General features: G+C 41.5%; 1 protein-coding gene and 1 long non-coding RNA gene across 5 annotated transcripts in view; both read left to right on the top strand.

Moving 5' to 3' along the window:
- LOC144691260 (uncharacterized) overlaps positions 1 to 23,162 on the top strand; it is a 122,605-nt gene that overhangs the window by 33,722 nt on the left and 65,721 nt on the right. The gene's annotated exons all lie outside the window — the stretch shown is intronic.
- txndc11 (thioredoxin domain containing 11) overlaps positions 1 to 23,162 on the top strand; it is an 82,176-nt gene that overhangs the window by 27,292 nt on the left and 31,722 nt on the right. For 3 of the 4 annotated variants that reach the window (XM_078559015.1, XM_078559016.1, XM_078559014.1), the window contains 3 exons: positions 14,852 to 14,945; positions 18,481 to 18,593; positions 21,614 to 21,814. In XM_078559015.1, the coding sequence (XP_078415141.1) occupies positions 14,852 to 14,945; positions 18,481 to 18,593; positions 21,614 to 21,814 (408 nt within the window). Of the gene's footprint in view, positions 1 to 13,985; positions 14,254 to 14,851; positions 14,946 to 18,480; positions 18,594 to 21,613; positions 21,815 to 23,162 lie in introns of those variants that run through there. The other variant, XM_078559017.1, reaches the window with a different exon arrangement.

Here is a 23,162-nt window from a genome sequence, read left to right on the forward strand (position 1 = left end):
TATGACTGGGTGCCATAAGTTGCCCCCTTCCCCACACACCCTACCTTCCTGGCCAAGATAGGCATTTTTTTTAGTACCTTCTTTTATTGTCATATTCTGCATCCTTTTTAAATTTTCGTACCAAACGCATTCCACCATGGTGCTATCCTGTTTTACCATAACTGAGAGTGGAATAATTGTGGATATTAGAAATAAGTTAAGATTACTTAAGGGGAAAATTGTACACAAGACAAGATTTGTGATTTTTTATAAACAGAAGAACAGCTTTCCATGAATGTTTGTCCTGAATTCTTCCAGAGCCAAAAATTTAAAGGGAGGAAAAAAAATAACCATTTTGCGCTTGTGTAATTTCATCCTGCAGCAATAGTGTCAGATTTTCTCTCTGGAGACCACAGAATACTGTACCTCTCAAAAGTATTAATGACTGCTCTCTAAGTGGATGTTTCCACTCTGCGAGAACCACTTTGTGTAATTTGTTTGAAATTTGACACTTATGATCTGTGTGCTTTTAAAATAAAGAACCTGACATTTATCGCAGCACCTTTCACAACCTCAGGATGCCTGTTTTATAAGCAGTGAGGTATTTTGAAGTGTAGTTAGTGTTGTAATGTGAGAGCGCACCTCAAAATTCCACAAACAATAATGAAATAAAATGACCAGAACAGTTGATTTTTTTTTTGTGTGTGTGTGTGTGTTGGTCAAGACACCAGGCTAACGTCCTATCTAGTTCTTTGAAATAGTGCTCTGGAATTTTTTTAAAGACCATCTGAGGGGGCAGACAAGGCCTTGACTTAAGCCTTGGACAATTCATGCTGACATTTCATTCCTGTCATGATCACTGTTGCATTGTCTGAGGTGGGTGTCTTTCGGGTGAGAATTTCTAACCTAAACCTCTGTCTGTCTGATAGCTCAGATGGGTATAAAGGATTCTATGGCTATTTGAAGAAGGGGGTGTGGTGGTGTTCGTTCTTCTGATATCTTGGCTAACAATCCTCCCTCATTCAGCGCCAGCATAAAAAAACAATTTAATTGGTTATTTACCTGGCTGGCTGTTTGTAGAATCATGGTGTCCAAAAATTGGCACATTTGTGTGCATAACAACAACGATGTAACTCACCTAGATGTGAAGCGATTTTGTCCTGGAGGTGTTATGAGTTACTATATTATTAGAGTTCTTTCTTGCATGCTGTATACTAGGTATTCACCGTCTTTATCTCATTCAGCATGTAATTTTGAAAACGTCAAGTGTTCTTTTCTACATACCTGGTTCACCTCCACTACTTGTAGCAATTCAATGACTTTCTCTCGGGTTCTTTTTACAATTGTCTTTTCAGTTTGTAGCACGAATGTGGGATTTTTCTTTTCGAACCCTCAAAGGACTGAATGAACGTTAATTAGACTTTGAGTTTTTGGGTTCCTCTGCATATTCCAGGTTATAATGGACGTGATAGGATAATATAACAGGCTGTAATTATGGACAATTTTCTAATGGTATTTTATGTTGAAGGGACCCTGTATCTAACGTATTGCTGAATGGATTTTTTTAATTTTGTAGACCTAGATATCAATCTGTAAAACTGGTACTTAAGTGTGCACATAATCGTCAAAGTGTATGCATAATTTAGAATTGTGTCGGAACAGTCACTGATGCAGTTTTGACTCTATAAATTTCCCTGTTGACCACAAGGGGGAGGTCAATCATCAAAACATTAACACGGTGCCAAGGTAAAACTGAACTTTTCAAGCTATCAACTTGTGTAGTTATATTGGAGCTGTTTTTTTCTGAATGAAATGTTCATCATAAGCTCATTGATAAAATTACTTGATTTGAAGCCTGAAAAATAAGATTTGGATTTGGTGTCCATTAGTGACTTAAACAGAGAGACCTTGGGTGTTCATGTGCATAGATCTTTGAATATATTGCCTCCGTCGCATCTGTTCTGATGATGCTACCTTCAAAAACAGTTCCTCTGACATGTCCTCCTTCTTCCTTAGCCGAGGTTTTCCACCCACGGTCGTTGACAGGGCCCTCAACCGTGTCCGGCCCATCTCCCGCGCATCCACCCTCACGCCTTCTCCTCCCTCCCAGAAACATGATAGGGTCCCCCTTGTCCTCACTTATCACCCCACCAGCCTTCGCATTCAAAAGATCATCCTCCGCCAACTCCATCATGATGCCACCACCAAACACATCTTCCCTTCACCCCCCCTGACGGCATTCCGTAGGGATTGTTCCCTCCGTGACACCCTGGTCCACTCCTCCATCACCCCCTACTCCTCAACCCCCACCTACGGCACCTCCCCATGCATACGCAAAATATGCAACACCTGCCCCTTCACTTCCTCTCTCCTCACCGTCCAAGGGCCCAAACAATCCTTTCAAGTGAAGCAGCATTTCACTTGCATTTCCTCCAACTTAGTCCACTGCATTCGTTGCTCCCAATGCGGTCTCCTCTACATTGGAGAGACCAAATGCAGACTGGGCGACCACTTTGCAGAACACCTTCGGTCTGTCCACTAGAATGACCCAGACCTCCCTGTCGCTTGCCATTTTAACACTCCACCCTGATCTCTTGCCCACATGTCTGTCCTTGGCTTGCTGCATTGTTCCAGTGAAGCTCAACGCAAACTGGAGGAACAGCACCTCATCTTCCGACTAGGCACTTTACAGCCTTCCGGGCTGAATATTGAGTTAAACAACTTTAGATCCTGAACTCCCTCCTCCATCCCCACTCCCTTTCTGTTTCTTCCCCCTCCCTTTTGTTTTTTCCAATAATTTATATAGATTTTTCTTTTCCCACCTATTTCCATTATTTTTAAATCTATACCTTTTATACCCTTGTTAGTCTTATTTCACCTTACCCCCACTAGAGCTATCTGTACCTTGCTTGTCCTGCTATCCATTCTTAATTAGCACATTCGTTTAGATAATATCACCACCTTCAACACCTCTTTGTTCTTTTGTCTGTGACATCTTTTGATTATCTGCTCCTATCACTGCTTGCTTGTCCCTACAACCACAACCCCCCCCCCCCCACTTCTCTCCCCCCACCCCCCCCACCTTAAACCAGCTTATATTTCACCCCTCTCCTATTTTTACTTAGTTCTGTTGAAGGGTCGTAAGGACTCGAAACGTCAACTTTGTTCTTCTCCGCCGATGCTGCCAGACCTGCTGAGTTTTTCCAGGTAATTCTGTTTTTGTTTTGAATATGGCATGTTGTATTGAGAGCAATTGGCAAAACAAGGGGATCTTGGACTTCTTAATAGAAGCAATGCATACAAAAGCAAAGAAGGTTTGCTGAACCTTTTATAAAGCTCTGGTTAGGCCACAACAAAAGCATTATGTCACCACATTTTAGAAAGGATGTAGGGGCCCTTCAGAGGGTGCAGAGGAGATTGACCAGAATGGTTCCAGAATTGAGGGGTTTGAGCTGCAGGGTTGGGTTGGAGAAGCTGGGGTGGTTCTCCATGGAGTAAAGGAGATTGAAGCGAAATTTGATAAATGTGTACAAGATTGACAGGTTTGAATAAGGTAAACTAAGGAAAGCTGTTCCTATTAGCTGATCGCACGAGGACTAAGGGGACACAGATTTGAGGTTTTGGGCTAGAGATACAGGGGGGATTTGAGGAAGAACTTAATGCAACAAGTGGTAAATGTCCTGGAACTTGCTGCTGGTGAGGTTGGTGGAAGTGGAGACAATCAATGGTTTCAACAAAAAAAAAATTAGATGAGCACTTGGGGGAAATAAGCTTGCAGAGCTAGGAGGATAGAGCTTTGGAATGGGACTGACTGGATTGCTCCACAGTGAGCCAGCATGGTCTCAATGGGCCATAAGACCGTAAGACATAGGAGCAGAAATTAGGCTATTCGGCCCATCGAGTCTGCTCCGCCATTCAATTATGGCTGATAAGTTTCTCAACCTCATTCTCCTGCCTTCTCCGCGTAACCTTTGATCCCCTTACCAATCAAGAACCCATCTGTCTCGGTCTTAAATACACTCAATGACCTGGCCTCCACAGCCTTCTGTGGCAATGAATTCCATAGATTCACCACTCTGGCTAAAGAAGTTTCTCCTCATCTCTGTTCTAAAAGGTCTTCCCTTTACTCTGAGGCTGTGCCCTCGGGTCCTAGTCTCTCCAACTCATCTTCCCCACGTCCGCTCTATCCAGGCCTTTCAGTATTCTGTAAGTTTCAATCGGATCCCCCCATATCCTTCTAAACTCCAGCGAGTATAGACCCAGAGTCCTCAAACATTCCTCATATGTTAAGCCTTTCGTTCCTGGGATCATTCTCGTGAACCTCCTCTGGACCCTCTCCAGGGCCAGCACATCCTTCCTGAGATACGGGGCCTAAAATTGCTCACAATATTCTAAATGTGGTCTGACCAGAGCCTTATAAAGCTTCAGCAGCACATCCCTGCTTTTATATTCTAGTCCTCTCGAAATAAATGCCAACATTGCATTTGGCTTCCTAACTACTGACTCAATCTGCAAGTTAACCTTAAGAGAATCCTGGACTAGGACTCCCAAGTCCCGTTGCACTCCAGATTTCTGAATTCTCTCCCCATTTAGAAAATAGTCTATGCCTCTATTCTTCCTACCAAAGTGCATGACCTCACACTCCCCCACATTGTATTCCATCTGCCACTTCTTTGCCTATTTTCCTAACCTGTCCAAATCCTTCTGCAGCCTCCCCACCTCCTCAATACTACCTGTCTCTCCACCTATCTTTGTATCATCTGCAAACTTAGCTGGAATGCCCTCAGTTCCTTCATCTAGATCATTAATGTATAAAGTGAAAAGTTGTGGTCCCAACACTGACCCCTGCGGAACTTCACTAGTCACCGGCCACCATCCTGAGAAGGACCCCCTTATCCCTACTCTCTGCCTCCTGCCAGACAGCCAATCTTCTATCCGTGCTAGTACCTTGCCTCTAACACCATCGGCTTTTATCTTACTGAGCAGCCTCCTGTGTGGCACCTTGTCAAAGGCCTTCTGGAAGTCCAAGTAGATAACATCCATTGGCTCTCCTTTGTCTAACCTACTCGTTACCTCCTCAAAGAATTCTAACAGATTTGTCAGGCATGACCTCCCCTTGATGAAACCATGCTGACTTTGCCTGATTTTACCATGCACTTCCAAGTATTCTGAAATCTCATCCTTAATAATGGACTCTAAAATCTTACCAACGACCGAGGTCAGGCTAATCGGCCTGTAATTTCCCGTCTTTTGCCTCACTCCCTTCTTAAACAGGGGGGTTACATTAGCGATTTTCCAGTCCTCTGGGACCCTCCCTGACTCGAGTGATTCCTGAAAGATCACCACTAACAACTCCACTATCTCTTCAGCTATCTCCTTCAGAACTCTGGGGTGTAATCCATCTGGTCCAGGTGATTTATCCACTTCAGACCTTTCAGTTTTCCTAGCACCTTCTCCTTGGTAATGGCCACCATACTCACCTCTGCCCCCTGACTCTCTTGAACTTTGGGGATGTTACTCGTGTCTTCCACTGTGAAGACTGACGCAAAGTACCTATTCAGTTCCTCCGCCAGTTCTTTGTTCCCCACTACTACTCCAGTGTCATTTTCCAGCGGCCCAATGTCCACTTTTGCCTCTCTCTTACCCTTTATATATCTAAAAAAACTCTTGCAATCTTCTTTATATTACTGGCTAGTTTACCCTCATATTTAATCTTCTCCCTCCTTATTTCTTTTTTAGTTGTCCTCTGTTGGTCTTTGTAGGCTTCCCAATCCCCTGTTTTCCCACTGCTCTTCGCCGCATTGTATGCTTTCTCTTTAGCTTTTATGCTGTCCCTGACTTCCCTTGTCAGCCATGGTTGCCTCGTCCTCCCTTTAGTATGCTTCTTCTTCCTAGGGATGAATTTTTGCTGTGTTTCCCAAATTACTCCCAGAAACTCCTGCCATTGCTATTCCACTATCTTTCCTGCTAGGCTCATCTCCCAGTCAATTCTGGCCAGCTCCTCCCTCATGCCTCTGTAGTTGCCTTTATTCAACTGTAATATTGTTACATCTGATTCCAGCTTTTTCCTCTCAAATTGCAGTGTAAATTCTATCATATTATGGTCACTTCCTCCTAAGGGTTCCTTCACCTTAAGCTCCCTTATCAAATCTGCCTCATTACACATCATTAAATCTAGAATTGCCTGTTCCCTAGTGGGCTCCACCACAAGCTGCTCCAAAAAGCCATCTCGTAGACATTCCACAAATTCCTTTTCTTGGGATCCACTACCAACCTGATTTTCCCAGTCTACCTGCATATTGAAATCCCCCATGATCGCTGTAACCTTGCCTTTCTTACACACCTTTTCTATCTCCTGGTGTATCTTGTGCCCCACATCCTGACTACTGTTCGGAGGCGTGTACATCACTCCCATTATGGTTTTTTTACCTTTGCAGTTCCTCAACTCCTACCCACACAGATTCTACATCATCTGACCCTACTTCATTTCTTGCTATCGATTTAACTTCATTTCTTACTAACAAAGCAACCCCACCCCCTCTGCCAACCTGCCTATCCTTTCGGTAGGATGTATACCCTTGTATATTTAGCTCCCAGTCCTGATCCCCTTGCAGCCATGTCTCCGTGATGCCCACCACATCATACCTGCCAATTTCAATCTGCGCCACAAGCTCGTTTACCTTATTTCGTATACTGCGTGCATTCAGATCCAACACCTTCAGTCCTGTATTTTCCGTCCCCTTTCTCATTGTCGTCCCTGTATCTGATGTGCTTGAAGTTAGATTCGTAGCCCTTTCCAAACACTCTGTCCTATTTTGTGTTCTGGGGACTTTTAATAGCCTCTCCTGGGCTCTCCTTTCTTTTCAGTTTTTTTCATAATTTTCCATGAAGTTGAATCCACCCCCCCCCCCCCCCCCACACACACACACACACACACACACACACACACACGCTAACCTGCTGCTTCGTTTCCCATTAGTCATACTTCTTGGAGTTTTACCCTCCCCCCACCCCCCCACTGGTCCCAGATCGGTTCAGGTGGAGACCGTCCCAGCGGTTTGGGTCTCCAAACCTCCCTGTCGCTTGCCATTTTAACACTCCACCCTGTTCTCTTGCCCACATGTCTGTCCTTGGCTTGCTGCATTGTTCCAGTGAAGCCCAACGCAAACTGGAGGAACAGCACCTCATCTTCCGACTAGGCACTTTACAGCCTTCTGGGCTGAATATTGAATTCAACAACTTTAGATCTTAAACTCCCCCTCCCCCCATCCCCACCCCGTTTCTTCCCCCTCCCTTTTGTTTTTTCCAATAATTTATATAGATTCTTCTTTTCCCACCTATTTCCATTATTTTTAAATCTACAACTAACACTTTGTTAGTCTTTCCACCCCACCCCCACTAGAGCTGTACCTTGAGTATCCTGCCATCCATTCTTAATTAGCACTTTTCTTAGATAATATCACCACCTTCAACACCTCTTTGATCCTTTTGTCTGTGACATCTTTTGATTATCTGCTCCTATCACTGCTTGCTTATCCCTACAACCACCCCACCCTCAACTTCTCTCTTCCCCCCGCCCCCAACCTTAGATCAGCTTATATTTCACCTCTCTCCTAACTATACTTCAGTTCTGCCGAAGGGTCATGAGGACTCGAAAAGTCAACTGTTTTCTTCTCCACTGATGCTGCCAGACCTGCTGAGTTTTTCCAGGTAATTCTGTTTTTGTTTTTTTATGTCAGTCTTAATAGTCTGAAAAATGTTGCTGGTGGGATAATGAGCTTTCCGACCAGGCGGAACTGAAGTTAAACTCCAGAAGATAGCAGGACAGGGGACACTTGTGTCCTGTAGCCTTATTATCGAGGAAGATTTTCTCTATGAAATTAAGGATCAGATCATAGAGAAAATGGACCCAAGCTATGAAAACCTTGGTTTTTACCTAGGCTACCACTGGCTGTTGTCCCTAACAGCATTCTTTTAGGTGCTATTACCTCCTCTGGGAGTGTTTACCTGCTTTTATATTGGTTTTCTTTCTGGGAGCCCACTTTTTTTTCCACTATTAAATCAATTTTGCATAGTCTGCAGTAAACCCAGTTACCAATTTTTATGGAAAGTGGATTTAACAGCATAAATGCCAAGAGACTTATTTGATTGCTGGGTTCCAGAATCTGAATTTAAAATAAAAATGTAAAAACCAGTTCTTAATCATTTTCCCTGCGGACGTGGACATCACCTTTTTGCCTTTTTATCCAAAGGCTTTGAGGGCCATCCAAAGACTATTTTCACCAGCACCTGCGGGGGCAACTGTGCTCCAGTACCCAGAGCTTCTGTCAATGGCAGAGATATAAATTGAGGAAGATATCAAGGGTATCTAGGTTAGAGTAAGATTGGCTGAAGTAATGTTGTTTGAAATTTAGGAAAATGGATTGCTCCATATGTGAGTACTTCTTAGAAGAAAGTTAGAATCTGGAGAACATCTAACCCACAATTATAATTTTCTGGGAATGTATTGTTCAGCATTACACAGTATTGACCATCTTCTGTTTGGTTCTTTTCATACGTTACATTTAATCTTACCGCTGCGACTGCTGTCGGGGAATTCCCCAGATATTATACGGTTTATTAAAAAAAGAAAAATCTGTAACTTGGCATTTCACTTCCGTTGAGTTTGGAAAATGTCACCTGCTTGTTCTGGTATTACTCTGAAACCTTGGTGACAAAAGCAGGCTACACTGTGGGTGTGTGAAATGTCATAGTCACTTATATTTTGCTAAAATCTCAGGCAGAGTATCTTAGAACTAGTATTATGTGTGACTTTAAATTTGTGTAACTGAGAGTGAGTGCTTTTTTTTTTACATGCCATTTCATTGGCAAGTGTTAATTAATCTGCTTTGTTGTTGGTTTGAGCAGCTGAAACTAGCTTGTGACCTAATTTTGTAGGAATTAAACATGAAAAGACTGAGGTGGAAACAGTGCTTTAATAACTGGAATTTGGCTGGAGAGGCAACAAAGTGATTCACCGAAATTTAGGTAAAGAATACAAAATTCAACTCACTTTTTAGCATCCATCATGAGGATGGCAGCACGGGACAGGATAGTGATATGCGGTTCCTGCAGGGCTTGGGAGTTTGAATTGGCAATGCAAACTTGGACTAACGCATTTTTGGAAAATATCCCCAGATGAGTTTTATTTGAGTTTTGCATCTCCATTTGAAGTGGAGTGGGAGACTCATTGGTGATGGACTGGGCCTTTTGCAGCAACAGTTTTGAGGGTGAGAGAGCTGAGAGAGGGGGAGGTGGCGGTGAAGGAGTGGTGACCATCTGCATGGCAGGATAAGTGAGGTGGGATAGCGTAAAGCAGAAACCTCCAGAGCAATTGACCTAATACAACAACAAAGCACTGTGCATGCTGGAAATCGGAGATAAAAACAAAATGTTGAATGTACTCAGCAGCTCTAGCCGTATCCGTGAAGAGAGAAACAGTTAATGTTTCAGGTCGCTGACCGTTTTCAGTTCACATTTAGTCTATCGTACCTCTTCTCAGCCCTTGTGGAAGAGCTGTCCAATTTAGTCAGCTTTTTTCCCTCCATAACCCTGTATATCAGTTCTCTCTAAATACATGTCCAAGTGCTTTATGAAGTTGCAATGGAATCTGATTCCACCACCCTTTGAAATGTGTTAAATGTCACAACTGAGCCAAAATAATGAGGTAATCTTTTTCCACTTTTGTGAATCATTGCAACGATGCTTTGAATACGGTGTATGGTTCTGGCTGCTGTGGCACAAAAAGGATGTTAGTTATTGAAAGGATTTGCAAATGTTTGAAGAATTGGATTAAGAAGTGATTGAAAAAATTGGGTATGTTTTCAATGGAAAAATTTAGACTGAAATGTGATAAAATTTCTGCTTTTAGGATTCTAAAGGTACCAGTATAGACCATGGTTAGCTATTTCACCTTATCTAGCAAAGTAGAATCATTCATAACACTTGAAGGGAGGTCATCTGTTCTGCTGCTTAGACAACAAGGAAGAGTACTGGGAACCAAAGAGAGGAAACATTTTTAAAAGAGAAATGAAAAGGTGGGTGGGAGAACGGGATCAGAAAGCTTTAATCCTTTCTTTGTAAAAATTTCATCTGCGGGAAAACATTTCAGTGAGTGAGAAAACTATGAAATAGGTTCCTTAGGGCGACAGCGGAAATGGATAGCATTGTTTTAATATTTGAGATGCAGTACTTGATTGATTTTTGGGGGAACATGTTTAAAAGATACAGGTGACTTTGGATCTACTGTTAAAGCTTCCCACAGAGAGTTTTCTCACTCCGTCGGGCCTGACAGCACCTTTGGAGAGAGAGAGAGACAGAGCCAATGTTTCGAGTCCGTATGACTCCTCATCAGAGCTGAAGAGGAGTCATACGGACTCGAAATGTTGGCTCTGTCTTTCTCTCCACAGACGCTGTCAGACCTGCTGAGTTTTTCCAGCGTTTTTTTTTTTGTTTTTGTTTCAGATTTCCAGCATCCGCAGCATTTTGCCTTTTTTCTCACTTTTTGTCTTTGGATTCATTGTGGACTGATGAAGATTGACTGACTGCCATGATCAGTCAGCTACTCCTTTAGCATTGCAACAAACAACAACCAAAATGATAGAAGTTGAACTAGGTGGATTGTGTATTTTTTAAAATCTAGCAATTGTTATCTTGCCTCTTTCCTTAGAGTTTCCTTCCCCGAAAGAAGGTGTCCTTCTATAAAGTACAGCCTCAGTTGGGTAACGTTTTTAGGGATGGCGTTAGAAAGACCGCAATAATTTACTCCTAATTAGTCTGTTTTTTCCTACTCCATTAGCTCAGACTTTATTAGACCAGTGTGGCATATTTGCACCATAGTAATAGTTACAAAATCCAAACTTGCTTTTATCTCTGAAGCAACACTTAGATTTAATAAAAACAGCGCGCGTGATAGGCTGGCTATTAATGCCAGATTTGATCTGTGTTGACTGCCACCGATCCCTGCCGTTTGCCTCTCTGCCAAATTACTTATTTAATGAAGCTTCCTGTGCATCTTCTGTCGGACTGGAAACCAATAATTGACCTTCAAAAGCAATCAAGCTGAGTAATGTTAACAAGTTAACTCCAAGCATTTCCAAACCAATAATGGTAATGATTTGGAAGGTCACATTCCGAGCTGAGAGATTAGGAATGAGTCCTTCTGGCCTGCTGACTGATTCTCTTTTGAATCCTCTATTTGCCAATGGACCATCATTTGACTGAGTTGGCATTAGGATGTTTTGAAAACATACTGCAGTGATGAATTTTAATTTTCTACTGTGATAAATGGCTATATTGAGCTAAACAGCATATGGTGACCCTCAAATTCCCATGTAGGCAACTCACAATTAAGAGAAAAAAATAGGGATATTGGGTGGAATTTTACAGCAGCGGGATTTTACGTTCCCGCCAAAGTCAATGGAGTTTAGAATGGCTCGTCGCGTTTTATGGCTCCTGGGACATAAGATGCGGCGATTGAAATTGCTAATATTCCTGTCTGAGCCTAGATTTCTAGTAAGCACTCATTCAAATTTATTGGTATTTGCAAATGATAGCAGGTACGTCCTATTGCACCAAACATTTGGATAACTGCAGCCTCCTTGTTTATTGGGATTTCGTTTAACCCTGACACTAATCACATCTGGAAAAATGTTGCAATTCTAATTTTGATTTTGGATACAAAAGAAAACAATGCTGTTGTTGATATTGCATGACTATTAAAAATAAGCCCCCCTGCCCTATCTAGCGATATTGCGTTGAATAAATTGGTAATCTCTGCCTGCTCTGGGTTCAGTTTGGATCATGGCTACTTCTAGTGCATGTGTTATTGGGACAAGCTCATGCTGCACGAGGCCGGGTGCGCCACTAATAAAGAACTTCACAGCTGGCAATGGCGTTCCACCCAGACTGGGACTTGAACTCTTCCTGCTGCTTACATGACTTCTGTTGGAGGGATTGTCATGGCGTTGCCACAAGCAGTAACTGGTTGCACAGCTTCATCAGTGTGCTGTTTATGCCACTCCCCTCAGCCTCTTCTTTTTGTTCCCACATTTTTCTGCCATCCTGCACAGAGGGTTTTTTTTCCCCCCCCTTCCTCTCAGCCTCTTCCCACTTCAACTTGCCAGTTACAAAGTGCAATTGATGTATTCAGTAGGGGATCGCCTGTTCTCCTCCATTGTTGGCTGAGAAGCAGTAGTGGGAACCGAAGAGAGAGGAAAACTTTTTTTTCAAAGAAAAATGAAAAGGTGGGTGAGGAGGAAGGGAATCATGATGCTTTTGTCCTTTCTTTGTGAAATTTGTGTAGCTGCCCTACCATTGCTTGCAATTAGTCGCTTAGTATAGACCTTGAGTATTGGTGAAAAAAGAGACTTGCTGTTGAAGCTATTTGTCGTGTGCTCATCAGGACAGACGCAAGAATACCAAATTTCAAAAAGAGGGCATTTGGCATTTTGAAATTTGGTTTTCTTGTGTTTGCCCTGATGAGTGCAAGATGAAAAGCTTTGACAGCATGTCTCTTTTCTTCAGCAATACTATTGTAAGTACTTTTGTGTTTTGTCAAGTTCAGCTATGACTTTAGCCTCTTTTTAAAGCAGTCACAATCTACTTACCTAGCAATCAGTATGAACTAAATACAGATTTCTTGTCATCCGCTTTCCATAGCCATCTGTTAATGGCTGACTTCTGGTGTTGACATAGGCTCCAATTTAAATACAAAAGTGGAAAGAGGTTGCGAAGGGGAAGAAGAAGAAGCTGGTTCAGGAAATTAGTCATCAGGCTCGCATGTTGAAACAGAAGCAAAGTACTGCTGATGCTGTAAATGTGAAATAAAAATGCAAATAATGCAAAAGTTCAACAGTTCAGGCAGCATCTGTGGAGAAAAAAAATGTTGTTGTCTCCCTGTGCTTCACTGTGTACTCCCCAACATCCCCATAGTTGCTGCCTGACCTACTGATTTGTTTCCAGCGTTTTCTGTTTTTACTTGTTGATAGTAAGCTAGTAGATGGGTTGCAGGTAATTCCTGCTGCTGTTTGATGTCTTGCTGTAACTTAGAGATTTTGAACTTCATTTCTGTAATGGCTGCTGCTCGATATATACAGGGTACATGCTTGTTACATAAAAAGAGCACTTATCTGAGGTTGGAGGTCTGGTCATGAGTTCCACTCTGTTGGTGTCCCGGCCGTAATATAAAAGTAAATACTGGATTTAGGTCCAAGTTAAATATGATGGCTAGCTGTAATTATTTTTATAACAGTATGTGGTCAAATTCCTTTTTTAATGAGAAGGTGGCAGAATGCCTGCTTTTTTCTAAAGTGGTGTGATTTTCTGAGTGCAATTTTCTGGTTACTAATTACAGAGGTAAAAATGAGCATTTCTGACCTTTTTAAAATTTTACTGGGGTGGGGGGAGGAGTTGGTGCCCCGGGGTGGCTCTATCGGTTGGGAACTTAATTTCTCTTGCTTTTAATATCGTGAGACTAATAGCATTTATTAGACCCTCCCTTTTTTTTTTCTTTCTGAGCTGTATAAATCAATATCTTCTCATGCTGAAGTCTGGTCTTTTCCTAGAAATACTCAGCAGGTAATGGCAGCATCTGTGGGGAGAAAGTGAGTTAATGTTTCAGGCCTGTGACCTTTCATCAGAACTTCTTCTGGTGAAAGGTCACAGGCTTGAATCACTAACCCACTTTCTCTCCACAGATGCCACCATTGCCTGCTGAGTAGTTCTAACATTTTCTGTTCTTGCAGATTTCCAGCATCAGTATTCTGCTTGTCCGTTCTATTACTTTTTTTTTTAAAGCTGGTTTTGCTCTATGGTAGCCAGAATGATAAAATACAAAGATGTATTTTCTGGACTTTTTCTTTAAAAATGCTGAGGTTATTAGTAGTAGTCTTTTTCCACCCCCTTTCACCACCGCCCCCTCCCCCCTTCCTGCCATCATCTTATTTTCAGTGCAGCTGGTGCACTTTGCAGCGTGATTCAATCACTTTTTGCTCCACTTGTCTTAAAATCTCTGCCTACCCCAGTATGATTCTGGCTTCAAAGACGGGAGCTAATCTTCCAAGATTGTTTGCGCACGCTTGAGAAAGCTAGGAGTTGAGTGGTTGGAGGGAAACCTGCCTTGAGAGATGCCAAATGTCACCTTTTGGGGCTCAGGATCTTTGTCTGCATGAAGACTTGTTTGTGATTGTCACCCTCTGCTTAACTGGGGAGGAGTTGGGCTCCAAATATCCACAGGCATGTGCTTTTCAGCAGGATAATGAATAGGAATAAGAACTTTGCATAACCTTTCCACAATATAATGTTACCGAAGCCAATTGTGTCATCGTTGCCGTGCTGGTAATTTTTTTGAAATGATCGATTCTAATTAATTTATCAAATTTTGTTTGATCACTGCTGGAATGTTTTACTAGGTTAAAGGGGGCTATATAATTGTAAGTTGGTGTTATGACCGCATCCCCTTTTTTATTCAAATACACTTTCTAACTAGCACCCGAAGGCAAACAAGTCCTATTTGCATTCGTAATGAATAATGCTTTGGCACAACACAGGAGTTATTAGCAGTTTTTGTTTATATAATATTAGTACCATCTGAAGAGTTATTGTTGTGTAGAGAGTGGTGTGTGTTAATAATGAAGAAAACTTTATTTAGCAGCGTGTGTTCTGGCATCCTTTTTGGATGAATCTTTTGACTTTCACAGAAGTTGTACAAGTAGCATGGTGTCGGGGGTTTTGGGTATACTTTTTGTGAGCATGTGGTGAAAGTGCTGATGAACTTTCTCAAAGTTCTTGAGCCATCTTTTTTCATTTTCTCTCTCCCATTTTTCCAACGCAGCCGGGTGTTCTTGGATATTTCGAGTTCAATGCATCACCACAGCCTCCAGGTTACCTGACACTTTATGTCTCTGCATTGCATGCACTAAAAGAAGGTGAGACTTCTCATTAGTTAAGTGCTGGTAAATAAATAAGTGAAGTAAATAATGCAATATAAACTCTGGTGATAACATTCTAATTTATTTGAGGATCGGATAGAATTTTGCTGTACAGAAGGAGGCCATTTGCCCACAACACCTATGGCTGCCTCTTCCCTCAATCGCTGCCCTTTCCTACACCCCTTTTTTTTTTGTTTATCTTGGTCAAATATTTACGCACTTCCTTTTTAAAAAGCTGTTATGAATTTTGTTGTGGATGTTGAAAAGACATTTCTCAACTTTGAAAGTGTAAAAGGATGCTGCCTGTTCCAATCTTTGGCAGAGTTCTGTGTTTTTCGATTGGCCATAACCTGGTTATAGCTTGGAGCATGTGTAGCAGACTTCCTTGCAACACTAGCCAAAGTGGTATTAGGATTCTGAGAATGATTTCACTATTGAAACCAAAATGTTTTGACTTCGGATTTGGTGGCAAATTAATTTATGCAGGCTAATGAATTTTGCTATGTATGCCTCAAATGGCAGTTCAAGAAAAAAGGAAATTGTTATATCTTTTGGCGCTGTGGAATTTTTTTAAAAGCTCCATAGACTGTACTCACAATTTAAAAGGAAATCTTGATTGGTTGCTTCTCACCAGATTTCTTATCTGACACTAATATGACAAATGTAATTTGTGGGACACAGGGCACTGCTGATGCTTGTGTAACAATATCAGCAAGAGAAAGGCTTGCAAAGTTTTTTTTTTTGTTTTGGTCAATTGAGCTGCTGTTTATAATAAATAGGCATTTTGCAAAAATATCAAAACCTGTACCTTTTTTTAATTTTTATTGTTTAGGATTGTGGTAGTAAATGAAATATTTGCAACATGCTCCCTTTCTCCCACCTGTTTAGCTGCATCATGCGTGCCAGAAAATGCAAAGTTCTCAAATACAATTGTTAGCCACTTTATATGTAGAAACATAGCCCTGTCGTGTGTTAATAAACATACCCAGAGCTAGGAATGCTTCAAAACAAATGTTTCCCATCAATTTGACTTTTGATGCTGTCCATTTTTTTTTGTTATCCATACAGCAATCAATAGAAGACATTTTAAGTTGATGTAATGCATCAAATGTTGATTGATGCATTTAATCAGCTAAGTGAAATTAATCTTTGCTCCTCCGCATCTTTCACATTTTAGTAAGTTATCAGTGGGGCTTAATGTCTGTAAAATGTTTTGCATATCTAATATTCCTCCTAACCATGTGTGTTGGTATAGATAAGACTTGCCCGGGCTGTACTTTTGTTTTGCTGTTATCAACCATAGCTTCCATTTTCTGTAGAACTGGGCTGGGGAAAGCTTGTTGACTTTTTTTTAAATTTTACTTTGAACTGCAATTGTGCTCTGTTTCTCTTGCCATTTGCTTTTAAGACAATACAATATATTCAGTTTACATGTGAAATTACTGTTTTGTTTCATTTCATTGGCACACAAGCAGAAAAAAGATTGAAGAGTTGCTGAAATTTCACCTTGTACTTTTTAGATGTGTGACGAGCACCAGTTGAGATCCGTGCGCAAGGATGTCAAAATATTAACTTTTTTCTACCACATACTGGACTCCCTAATTCAAAATCATAAAGTGATTCATGCAGCTTCCCTCCTGCTGACTTGAGTATAGGCATTGGTCAACGCAGTACTAATATAAACTAATAAAAGATTTAGCTTCAATTCCTGGTTTGTGTCAAATTAACTAGTCCTGCTGTGGTAGAATTTGGGTGCACGCAGTTGGTCTGGTCATCCTTGGTGTGGGATGATGGATTTGTGCTTTTGACTATTCTCATTTCAGTGATTTATTTTTGCTGGAGAATGCTTATATGGACATAGGGTGAGAACAGGTTTTCCTCGGTCTTCATTTGCAAGCCTAGATGGCGAATGTTGCTAACCGGAATGTTGGGTGAGGTACCCAAGCAAAATTTAACCCCTTCAGGAAAACGGGGAAGAAAAGTTGGAAAAACAGCTAATTTCGCAATTGCATTCACCGGGACCACAGTTGGTTTCATTCACCCCTTTCAGGATGAAGTGTGGCAGTGGGCAGGGACAATTGGAAACAAATGGGGGAATATAAAGTTAATGAAGGTTGAAGATATGACGGCTTAAGTGGGAAAAGTTAAATGTGTTACAAAGGAGCAAAGAATATTTGCAGTTTTATGTTGGAATGACTGAGATTTTCCATCTTCAGAACTACGTCAGACCACAAAAGTAAATGTGTTTTTCTGTGTATTTATTGCATTGATTGAAGTTGGAACGTCAGCATGCTTTGACATGACATTGAAGCTTCATGTTAATCATTTGACACCATCTTCCTTTTTTTAAATAAAAATCACCTTGGAAGTGATGGCATCTATGGGGAAAGCATATGTTTCTTTTGAGCTTCTTCTATGGTAGCATCTGCAGCCTTGTGAAAATAATGGGCATAATTATTGGTCTCTTCACCTTGAGGAAAGTAGGGAGGGAAATTGAAAAATAATACCTACTATTAAAATCACTGCTTAGTTAAATAGAACACTTTTTTTTTGAAACAACATCTAAAGTCCATCATGTTTTGCATTTAAATTTTGGAACTTGATCACTAAAATATGCATTCATCTATGAAGTGCATCGACTTAAGATAACCTTAAACACACCATGAATTAATCACTGCAGAGAATAGTATGGTCAACAATTTTATTATACCCCTGTCATTTTGATTCTGGCTTCAGATAAGTTGAACTCCCACATGCCTGTACATGCCGGTATTGCTTTTTGACATTGCGAGCATTTGCAGTACTGTATTCCACAACATTCAAAACTTTTGAATACTACACATGTAGTCAATCTGCTCAGTTCCATTGTGCCAGTGGTGCAGTTCAGATAGGCATCAATAGAACTAGCATGTACATTCACCCTGAATTCTAATTTAAGTAGAACATTAAACTACAGTGGATTTGCATGGTTTATGAATGCTTGTTTCTAACGTCCAAAATGTCATGTCAGCATAGAGTTACTCTGAGGTCACTGATGTCTTTACAAGCTGTTATGCTAGTAGTTCTCTGTTTAAGTACTGCCAGTTAATGAAATCTACACGCCTGCAGTTTTATCGTTTAAAAAAAACCCCACTATATTAAAATAATTTTTGTTAAAAATGACGCTATGGTACCAGATCATATTTTGTTTAGATGAGTAAAAGTGACTTTCTGTTCTGACAGAGTTGCTTGATTAGTTTTTAGAAATTGCCATCTCAAGTAACTTTATTGAATTTGATGATTATTTCTGGGAAGCTGTGTGATGGTATGAAGAAAATGTCTCATTGATTCCTTCTAAGTACCTTTCTCAGGGTGTAGGCTTGTGTATGAATTTGCAGGGGGCAAAAAAAGCTTCCTCATTAAACCAGCCATCGTAACTGGGAATTTCATAGTGGAAAAAAATGGTTCTACTACTTTGAGCGCTCTGAACCCAGGATGTCATGGAATTAATTTTTTGACATCTGCTTAAAAAGAACATAACCTGTGATTTCAGACTATCAAGGAACAATTCGATTTGGTGTGATAACCAGCAAGCAGGTGGCCGAAAAGATATCGGTAACCAATCCTGGAACAATTTATATGCATAGGCATTTCAACTCTTCCATAGTAAGTGATAGCTAATTTATAACCAGTTTTCAATTATAAATATATTACTATAATTCTCTGAAATTGGTGTGTAATGTATTTCTTTCAAAACTTTAAAGATTGGTTAAGACTAAGATGAATGTGATCTGGTTGTGAGTGAAGTATTTGTTTGAGAGTTTTTAAAAAAAAAAAAAATATTTCGGACCCATTTGTGAGGTCGTGAAATGCAGTAGCAGAGTTAACGATTGAAGCAGAGATCATGGCAGCACTTAAGAATAGGTTAGATAGATGGTTGGAGGAAAGAGGAGCAATGAACATGGGATTGGGAGATAAAAACACAGCAGGTCTGATGGCACCTGTGGAGAGAAAAACAGAGTTGAAGTTTTGAGTCTGTATTACCCTTCAGAACTACAAAGAAGTAGAAATGTTCTGAAATTCGTACTGTTTAAGGTGGGTGGAGCAGGTGAAGCTGGATAGAAGGCCAGCGATAGGTGGGGGCAAAGGAGAGATTGACCAAGATGTCATGGACAAAGGGAGTATTAATGGTAGTGGTAAGGGCTTAAAAAAAGGCTGATAGTTGCAAAGGCAAGAATGTGATAATAGCAGAACAGGGGTAAGCACTCTAAAAAGAACAACATGGAACAAGTAACAGATAACAGGATCGAAAGTGGGATTAAAAAGGGAAATAAAACAATCAATAAATTTAATAAAAATAAGTGGATAAAAAATAAAAATGAAATTTGAAACAATGGGTGGAGATGGAGGAAGAGTGTTCATGGCCTGAAGTTGTTGAACTCAATGTTACATCCAGAAAGCTGTAAAGTGCCTAGTCGGAAGATGAGGTGCTGTTCCTCCAGTTTGCGTTGGGCTTTACTGGAACATTGCAGCGGGCCAAGGAAGGACATGTGGGCATGAGAGCAGGATGGTGTGTTGAAATGGCAACCGACAGGAAGGCCTAGGTCATGCTTGCGGACACACCGAAGGTGTTCAGCAAAGTGGTCACTCAGTCTGTGTTTAGTCTCCCAAATGTAGAGGAGACCGCATTGGGAGCAGTGAATGCAGTAGACCAAATTGAAGGAGGTGCAAGTGAAGCACTGCTTCACCTGAAAGGAGTGTTTGTGCCCTTGGATGGTGAGGAGGTAAAGGGGCAGGTGTTGCACCTTCTGTGATTGCATGGGAAGGTGCTGTGGGAAGGGGATGAGGTATTGGGGGTGATGGAGGAGTGGACCAGGGTGTCCCAGAGGGAATGTTCCCCACAGAATGATGACGGGGGGTTTGAGGGGAAGATGTGTTTGGTGGTGGCATCTTGCTGGAGTTGGCGAAGGATGATCCTTTGAATGCAGAGGCTGGTGGGGTGAAAAGTGAGGAAAAGGGGGACTTTATTATGGTTCTGGGAGGGAGAGGAAGCTGTGAGGGCAGAGGCGTGGGAGATGTATTGGAAGCATTTGAGGGCCCTGTCAACCACAGTGATTGGGAAACCTCGGTTAAGGAAGAAGGAAGACCTGTCAGAAGCGCCGTTTTGGAAAGCAGCATCATCGGTACAGATGTGACGGAGGCGAAGGAACTGAGAGAATGCGATTGAGTCCTTACAGGAAGCAGGGTGTGAGGAGTTGTAGTCGAGGTAGCTGTGGGAGTCATTGGGCTTGTAATGAATATTGATGGACAGTCTAACACCAGAAATGGAGACAGAGGTCAAGGAAGGGGAGAGAAGTGTCAGAGATGGACTATGTGAAGGTGATAGAGGGGTGGAAATTGGAAGCAAGTTTGATAAATTTTTCCAGGTCCAGACGAGAGCGTGAAGCTGCACCAAAACAGTCATCGATGTACCAAAAGAAGAGCTGTGGGAGGGGACCTAAGTAGGACTGGAACAAGGAATATTTCACATACCCCATAAAGAGACAGGCATAACAGGGGCCCATGCGGGTACCCATAGCCACAACTTTTATTTGGAGGAAGTGAGTCAAATTGAAGGAGAAATTGTTCAATTTCAGAACAAGTTCAGCCAGACGGAGGAGGGTGGTGGTGGACGGTGATTGTTTGAGCCTCTGTTTAAGGAGGAAGCGGAGAGCCCTTAGACCATCCTGGTGGGGGATGGAGGTGTAGAGGGATTGGACATCTATGGTGAAGAGGTTAGGGCCAGTGAACTGGAAGTTGTTGAAATGACGTAGGGCATCAGAGGAATCGCAGATGTAAGTGGGAAGAGACTGGATAAGGGGAGAGGGAATGGAGTCAAGATAGCAAGAAATGAGTTCCATGAGGTAGGAACAGGCTGACACGATCGGTCTACCGGGACAGTCCTGTTTGTGGATTTTGGGAAGGAGGTAGAAGTGGACGGCCCGGGGATGGGAGATTGAGGTTGGAAGCTGCGGAGGGAAGATCTTCAGAGGAGATGAGGTCAGTGACAGCCCTGGGAAAAATGGCTTGATGTCCGGTGATGGGGTCATGGTCCAGGGAGAGGTAGGAAGAAGTGCCTGACAGTTGGCGCTCAGCTTCTGCGAGGTAGAGGTCAGTACACCAGACAACAACAACACCACCCTTGTCGGTTTGATAACAAAGTCAGGGTTGGAACTAAGGATTGTGAGTACTGTAACAAAAGATGAACAGCAATATGGACTGGTTGTGTCAAACAGCCTGTTTTAATAGTGTAATTTCCATGTAGGCCAGGAAATACATGTCTTTCCAACGCAGTTTATATGTAATGCATGGTGATAATTGGTAGGACATGGATTTACTTGCAAAGTGAGTTATTATATACTATCCTTGAGAATCTGAAAAGACTGGTGGATGAGTGATTGCCTGGGCCTTGTTTTTTTTCCAAAAGCAGAGTTGGTACATTGGAATAAGTCAGTTTGAGACCTGATTGTGACATAAGAGACCAAAAAGGTGAGACAAAACAAGAGTGCAATATAAATAGATTTCAATCTTTCTGAACTGCAGGGAACTGCATTCTCCATTTATTTTTATTACGTTTTGGTCATTGGATTTATATACTTTGGTTAAAACGGGAGCTATAACATCTTTGGTCTGTCTTCCTACTGCAGGTCTTTCCTCACGAGGTCTTAAACTTCACCGCAGTGAATGTCTACAGCTGGGCTTTTGAGAACCGGGAGACCTTTATACATTGGCTGCGACCGCATGGAAGCAAGAGCCTTCTGCTAAACAACGAACTGAAGAAGGGCCCAGCACTATTACTGTTTTTCCCCTTTAGCCCATTGGCTGCAAAGCAACCACTGATGGAGGAGGTGAGAACTAAAGGCATGGAAATAATGCTTTGAGTAAAGGCAGCGTTTAAGGGGCCAAGTAACTGACAGTTTTTATGCTTATGGTTGAATGCGTTTGAGGAATGTTATTTTGAAAATGGCACTGTCTATTCGTGGTCTACAATCAAAAGATGTGGCCATTGTTGGGCAGACTTCCCCCAAACCCTTCTGCAACACCTTCAGTTTCTGAAGTGCTACTTATTGGCAGTATGGTTCCTTTTTGCTGGGTATTACTACATTCTCACCTATCAAATAAAGCATACTAGCTTGTCTTGTCTTGTTGGCTTCTTCTCCAGGTTTAGCTTAATTGGTACTGGAATTCTTAAGTTTACAACTTTTTATTGTGTAACCTTGATGGACAATATCCTCTTCTGGGACTTGTGCATTTGGATTGATGAGGCTGACATAAAATATAGAACATTCTACATTTGCCCATCAAAATGGATTAGTTGAACAAGAAATTGGGTGTAGTGCAGCAAGAAAATTTACCAGCCAAGATATTTTATTCCCTTTGTTTAGAGCAGGACACAATGGACAATAAGCGAACAGGGTATATGAAGCTAGCCTTCAGGACGGTGTTCCATTTGAGCTGGCTTACCTGATCAATAATATACAGGAAGTGCCTTGGAAAAAATTGGAGAAAGATTTGATGGTATAACCCCTAGTTCGAGTGTGATGCCATATACAAAATGTTAATGTGGTGGACAACAAATTGTCTGATCACCCAAGTAGAAAAGTTGCAATATTGGCAAATGTCCTACACAAAGCTATATTTTTTTTTTGTTTATACCCCACCCACCAGAAAAAGTTAAATCACAGTTTCAGCAACTTCCTACCATTGTCATCAGTGTTCACTGCACCCAGCAAGGCCAGTCCATTTTCATTAGACAATGAACATTTAAAAAAATTTATGCACAATGTTAGCTCAACTGGATTCACCTGAGGCTTCCATTTTTTTTTAAAATGGCAAATGTGAACAAAGTTGCTGTCTGTTTTGAAATATTTAGGAAATGTTAATTTATCATTGATTTTGATCAAATGCTAACCAAGCTGTAACCCGCACCCTTGCTAATTTTTTTTCGTTTGTTTGCCATACTTGCTAAACCGATTTTGATATGATCTTGACTTCCTGCATGATTAATTGCATGAAGTCTCCAATCCAAGTTGCATTCAGCTGGTATCTCTTGCAGCTTCACCTCTCCGTGAAATCACCAATGACTAAATCTCTGCTCCACGGTAGTTTCAACTCTGCAACGCTGCTTTGCATCTTTGCAATTTTCTACCTCTTCTTTTTGTAACAAGATGCACTCCAGGAGCTCATCAAGGCTTC

This window comes from Cetorhinus maximus, chromosome 15 (genome assembly GCF_964194155.1).
Source record: "Cetorhinus maximus chromosome 15, sCetMax3.hap1.1, whole genome shotgun sequence".
Taxonomy (NCBI): domain Eukaryota; kingdom Metazoa; phylum Chordata; class Chondrichthyes; order Lamniformes; family Cetorhinidae; genus Cetorhinus; species Cetorhinus maximus.